Here is a 6276-nt window from a genome sequence, read left to right as displayed (position 1 = left end):
TTTATAATGAATTAACATTTAAGTGCATTTTTGGTGAGTATAATATACGTCTGATTAAGTGAAATCAAAACATATTTTGGTGAAGCATACTAACAGTGTATTACAAAAGGATACACTAAATTACCACTTTAAGTATTTGAAATTTAGTGCTGTTTTTTAATAAAACACTTATGTACAACTTAAAATACACTTACAATAAAGTACACTTTTTATAAATACACTGAAATACCACTTTAAGTATTATAAAATTAGTTTATTTATTTTTAGTACATTGAAGTTGAACTTAATGACATCTATTTCTCTTTTAAAAAGTAATTGTTAAAGGTACTTTAAATTAAGCACGAAAAGTAAAAGTATACTTGTAATGACTTTTGTATACTTAATGCATATTTCTAAGACACTAAAGCATACTACTTTTTGACCTGGGCAATGGCGCCATCTAGTGGATAAAAACCAAAATAGAAGTTCCTCCAGAATGATGGCACAGGACCTGGATCTTGAAGTGACATCGAGTGTTGTTACATTTATTCGTGTTAATGAATATAGTACAACTATAACTTCTAAAATATGGAATTTAACTGACCGACCTATAGGCCATGACATTATTGTATCAGAGATTTCAAGGACAACTTCAAGCAAATAAGTAAATAAAAGTACAGAGAAGACCAAAACCCCATTAGCATTACATGATTTATGAAGATTCTCAACCCAGGAAGCATCTACACCAGGGTTGAGAAGCCGTCATTGAACAGAGTAGGGGGTCTAAGCCACCACTTATCCCCCGCTTACAATGCTGTCCTTTCATCACTTCCCAGGAAACTCAACAAATGTAACCTATTGTCCTCAGGTGAAGATACCAACGATGGTCGTTCAGTCGTGGCCACAGGTAGTCTTAACGACTGTAACGACTGTCGTCACAGCAACAAGGAACACTAACGAACCAGCGGTATCGATGACCCGGGCCAACGACCCCACTGAGGTTAAATAGCTGAGTTTCCCTGCCAGTCAGTCAGAACTGAAGAAGTCCTTTGGATGAGGGACGAAACGTCTTCCAGTATCTTCAACCAAGTCCAGTTGCCCTTGATTTTAACCTTCGTTGGATTACATGATTTAGTCATTTGTAGCACCATAAATTACACACAAACTACACTTGGTAAAGAACCAAATGCAATATAACAGAGAATGTACACTTGATACACATGAAACACAGCTTTAATGGTCAACTCAATCAGTTATTTTCAGGTCGGGGTTACGTGAAAACTTGATGCAGCTTCTTCAGTGGAATTTTATTTATGTCCAGTGCAACAAGAAGACAAAAAACTTGGCTATTGCTAAATTGCTGAATGAAAAGTAACTAAATTTAATTGGAAAATGTTTAGAATAATTTAAGTCACACTGAGAAAGTTCAGTTGTAGAGGATAAAGAACATTATGACATTGCCCAGTGTATAAACTGGGTTATTAAACAGGAAAAGAGCTCTTAGTTGAAGCAGTGGGTGGCCCTGAAAAGGACCTTTGTGTTTCTGGGCAGATGAAGAATTTTGCATATATTTCTTGCAAAAAATAGGAATGTAACTTAGGTAGTGACCATATTATTGCAGATCTAATCCCTACACTGTTTAATAATGTCACTGTACATATAACCTAATGTTTATGTTGTTATGCTCTGCATACTCATTGTCTGAACGTTGCCAGCATATAAATATACTTTCTAAGTTAGACAGTGTGCGGGAGTTTCTTTGCATAATCACCATATACGTGGATTCATACTGTTAATTCATCTACTCTCCATTCTCTTCTTCTTCTGTTCCTTTCCGGCAGAATATGTGATGTTAGTGCATTGCTGCCTCTCACTAAATTAAGGCTCCTCCTGGTCTATATTTTCCAATACAGGCCCGCAGATTTTAGGAATTGAATTAGCTCCATTGCTCTCTCTTTTTGATCATCAGAGTTTTTAAAGATAGTAGTTCAACTCCCAGGTCGTTTAGACCCATGAATAAAAGACTCCTTTCCTCAGCATATCTCGGACAGTGCATAATGATATGTTTGACCGACTCCTCTACTCCACATTCTTGACACTTGCCGTCCCTGTGTTTCCCCACCAGAAACAGTCCACTTGCCTGTTTCTCGTTGCATGCCAGGAAGTTATTCCTGCCTGTGGCCATCAAACTCCTCCCTCTAAGTGTCTGACACATGGATACTTAGTTAGTTGGACAATATTATCTGTTTGCTGCAATAACACCTGCTTAAATTATAGTGCAATACTCCACTGCTACTATTTATTCCTTATTACTGTTCACCATAACAATTCCTTAATTATGTAAATACTGTATCATATCAATTCCTTTAACTATGTAAATATTGTACATATCCACACTCCTTATATTTTAACTCTGAAATGTATGTACTTCTTTATATACACCACTATCTTTATTATATTCCTTTGCCCTTGTGCAATGTCTGCAACTGTAATAGAGTTTCCCTTCAGGAATAAAAGTATTTCTGATTAAGTTGATGCTAGTCTAATCAGAAGTGGCGCTAAATGAACTGGCTCTCAAATGAACAGCCAGCAAGAGTAGCAATTCTCACTGTTGTAGTCTTGACACAACTGGTGTCAGATTAGGGTTAAATGAAAGCATGAAAATAGCTTCTGCAGTAGCATTTTAATATAGCATGATAACTACAGACAAAGTGTCTAAGTTGGAGAAGCCAAGTAATTTAAGTTGCTGAGAGACTGGCTGTGACAAGGAGCTGCTTAAAGACTGTTGAGAAGTAGGAAGAGAGCTCTTAGTGTAAACAGTGGGGGGCCCTGAAAAGGGCCTTTGTGTTGCTGGGTGTAACAGCGGGTTTACTTGGAGCTGGTGTACTTGGTCACGGCCTTGGTGCCTTCAGACACGGCGTGCTTGGCCAGCTCACCGGGCAGCAGCAGGCGGACGGCGGTCTGGATCTCCCTGGAGGTGATGGTGGAGCGCTTGTTGTAGTGAGCCAGACGGGAGGACTCGCCGGCGATGCGCTCGAAGATGTCGCTCACGAACGAGTTCATGATCAGCATGGCCTTGGACGAGATGCCGGTGTCGGGGTGGACCTGCTTCAGGACCTTGTACACGTAGATGGCGTAGCTCTCCTTCCTGGTCTTCCTCTTCTTCTTGCCGGTCTTGGAGACGCTCTTAGAAACGGCTTTCTTTGAGCCCTTCTTCGGCGCTTTCACGGGATCAGGCATCGTGAGTTTCGTGTGAGTAGATTACTGCTTCAACGAATGATTCCTGTGGCACTGAGATGGCACATTTGAATGCGCTTAATGCAAATTAGACTGTGCTGTTCCTCGTACAGGATTGGATGTAGGTTGAGCAACAATGCGCATGCGCTGCAAAAGCAAGCTCTTAACATTTCTCCATGAGAACAGAATGAATCCTTTAAGCGCAGTTGTGCCACACTGGGAAAGAACTCTGTTACAAGTAACAACCCCGCATTGAAAATGTTACTTAAGTAAAAGCATATAGCTTACTACTCAGGAAAGCGCAGTCTACTTAAATAATCAAAGTAGAAGTACTCACAGCAGGAAAAAGCCCCCTTTGACTGTTAGACTATTACATCATTAGATTATTATGAAGCTTTCATGTAAAAGCAGGATTTTAGCGCTGTAGTTGTTGAGGTGGAGCTCAGACTGAAACCAATAATTATTTTCATGCTGGATTAATATGCGGATTATTTTCTCCATCCATCGACTGACTGTTTGGTTTGTAAATGTTGTAAAAGTGAGGAGAAAATGCCATCACACTCAAAGTGACACCTTCCAAACCTCAACCTTATTAACAATACATTTAAATCATCATGAGAAGCAGCAAATGAAAAGCAAAGAGTGAAATGAGTTGCTAATTTCATTTTTATTACGCAACTGATCATTTTAGCTGTGCTCTGAAATATAACTAAACCTACTTTATCAGGACATCATATTTTGTTTGTGCAAAAATCTTAATTTTTCAAGTAACTAATTGCTAACTAAAATGTGCAGTGTACTCAAAAGTACAATATTCCTCTGATCTGATGTGTAGAAGTATGATTAAAAGAGAAGACTTCAGTAAAGTGCAAGTACTTAATGAGTAAATATTAATATCAGTCCAAATATGTCCCTGAAACAGCTGGTGGGCTGTAATATTAATTTTGACTGTATCTGTATAGGCCTAGGTAACACTTGGCACAGAATAATTCTCCCCAATTCAGTAATTTGTGTAGTGTGTCAGTACAGTAGGCTACATGCTGATTCTTTATATGTAAAGGTAGGAGATGTTAAGGAAGTGACAAGGGGAATCTTGGGGGGGAAAAAAACACAAACAAAAAAAAAAAAAAAAAACCAAAACACACCACACAACTAATGAGTTCATATTCTTTTCATTACAGGATGAAATAAAGCTTATGACCCACTGAACAACCAGATCTTTATTTGGGAGGGGCAATAGGGTAGACCACCCTACATGATCCATTAGCACTCCAATTTGTGTGGTCAAGTGTGGTTTGATGGTGTTGGTATTATATGCTGAATTAAAAGGTTTTGGTGAAAGCTACTGTTGACGTTTTAATAGTATCATGTATTTATCATAGTGCAACCGTTCGTGTTGAGGATAAACTCTTAGATGAAGTGTGTGGCCCTTAAAAGGACCTTTGTGTTTGAGGATCAGCGGGTCAGGATCAGGTTTAGCCTCCGAAGCCGTACAGGGTGCGGCCTTGCCTCTTCAGAGCGTACACCACGTCCATGGCGGTGACGGTCTTCCTCTTGGCGTGCTCGGTGTAGGTGACGGCATCGCGGATCACGTTCTCCAGGAAGACCTTGAGCACCCCACGGGTCTCCTCGTAGATCAGACCGGAGATCCGCTTGACTCCGCCGCGGCGGGCCAGACGACGGATGGCGGGTTTGGTGATACCCTGGATGTTATCACGGAGCACTTTGCGGTGACGCTTAGCGCCTCCTTTCCCCAGTCCTTTTCCTCCCTTGCCTCTTCCACTCATTATGCGGGTTTTCTTCTTCAGATGACTGCGCCGAGTCTACTGTTTGAACGCTGCGTTTGGTATTTACATCTTATCTGCGGACGTAATAGAGATACTTAGTTTCACTGGGCGGTGCCAAACTTTCTGCAGGCAGACCTTTGACTCCGCCCACACAGAGCAGCTTTCCTTCTGAGTTTGATTTTGTTTTTTTGTCCATCTCAGAATCAGAATTAACTTCATTGGCAAAATATGCGAACACATACAAATTCAGTTTCATCACTCTCAACGTAGCACACAGAAATATGTAGAATAACAGTTTAAGTCCCCCCTAATGGAGGGCCGGTTAGAACCAGTGATTTTTATTCTTGAAGCAGAAGATTGTTGTTAAAGTGTCAATTGAAAAATGAAGCATGAGATGCCACGGCATAGCCTATTATTCTGAGAGAATAGGATATACTTCATCCAAAAAGAGGTTTAAAGAAGAACAGTACAACATTAAGAATGGGAAATGAGTGTGGAAAGATTTTGTTTGGCCTGCTGCGTTACCGTATGGATCCCACTCCTGTGCTTGCTCTTAAAGAGTGCTCTGTACATTTGGTGTGTTGCTCATGATTATTCCTTTTGTCTTAAGATCACTCAAAGAGGGGGTTTCTGAAGGGAAGTTACAGAGATTCATTTTTTAATTTCCTCTATGTCGTTCATTTTGTTCTTTCTCTCCATATCTTTCCTCTGTAGTGCCAGCTAACTGGATCTTTTTTTTGCCATGTGGTGTATTAATATGCTCTTTTCTACCTGTGTGACTTCTGTGAGAGCGTGATTTAAGTATAAGTCACAACCCTTAACTTTGTCTTCCGTCAGCATTAAACACGCTCTTTATACAGTGGGTACGGAAAGTATTCAGACCCCTTTAAATTTTTCACTCTTTGTTTCATTGCAGCCATTTTCCAAAAATCAAAAAAGTTCATTTTATTTCTCAGTAATGTACACTCAGCACCCCATCTTGACAGAAAAAAACAGAAATGTAGAAATTTTTGCAAATTTATTAAAAAAGAAAAACTGAAATATCACATGGTCATAAGTATTCAGACCCTTTGCCGTGACACTCATATTTAACTCAGGTGCTGTCTATTTCTTCTGATCATCCTTGAGATGGTTCTACACCTTCATTTGAGTCCAGCTGTGTTTGATTATACTGATTGGACTTGATTAGGAAAGCCACACACCTGTCTATATAAGACCTTACAGCTCACAGTGCATGTCAGAGCAAATGAGAATCATGAGGTCAAAGGAACTG

The 6276-nt window shown here is 39.8% G+C and overlaps 3 protein-coding genes across 3 annotated transcripts in view; 1 reads left to right on the top strand and 2 right to left on the bottom strand.

Annotated features, from left to right (window-relative positions):
- Window positions 1–2799: 2799 nt before the first annotated feature.
- LOC123984245 (histone H2B 1/2-like) lies at window positions 2800–3240 on the bottom strand. The gene has a single exon (XM_046071028.1). The coding sequence runs from the start codon at window positions 3217–3219 to the stop codon at window positions 2848–2850; it is 372 nt and encodes a 123-aa protein (XP_045926984.1). The 5' UTR covers window positions 3220–3240; the 3' UTR covers window positions 2800–2847.
- A 1375-nt stretch (window positions 3241–4615) lies between these two features.
- Window positions 4616–5057, bottom strand: LOC123984292 (histone H4). Its single transcript, XM_046071103.1, has one exon. The coding sequence runs from the start codon at window positions 5001–5003 to the stop codon at window positions 4692–4694; it is 312 nt and encodes a 103-aa protein (XP_045927059.1). The 5' UTR covers window positions 5004–5057; the 3' UTR covers window positions 4616–4691.
- A 426-nt stretch (window positions 5058–5483) lies between these two features.
- The window catches only part of LOC123957824 (histone H3.3), a 1174-nt gene continuing 381 nt past the window's right edge, over window positions 5484–6276 (top strand). The window contains exon 1 of the mRNA XM_046030899.1: window positions 5484–5570. Within this exon, the coding sequence (XP_045886855.1) occupies window positions 5484–5570 (87 nt within the window). The remainder of the gene's footprint in view (window positions 5571–6276) is intronic.

The sequence above is a fragment of the Micropterus dolomieu genome, linkage group LG02 (genome assembly GCF_021292245.1).
Source record: "Micropterus dolomieu isolate WLL.071019.BEF.003 ecotype Adirondacks linkage group LG02, ASM2129224v1, whole genome shotgun sequence".
NCBI lineage: Eukaryota > Metazoa > Chordata > Actinopteri > Centrarchiformes > Centrarchidae > Micropterus > Micropterus dolomieu.
This window is presented reverse-complemented; position numbering and strand designations above follow the sequence as displayed.

Excerpts from the sequence above, each read along its gene's own strand:
- LOC123984245 (XM_046071028.1), bottom strand. The coding sequence starts at position 3,219 with ATGCCTGATCCCGTGAAAGCGCCGAAGAAGGGCTCAAAGAAAGCCGTT.
- LOC123984292 (XM_046071103.1), bottom strand. The coding sequence starts at position 5,003 with ATGAGTGGAAGAGGCAAGGGAGGAAAAGGACTGGGGAAAGGAGGCGCT.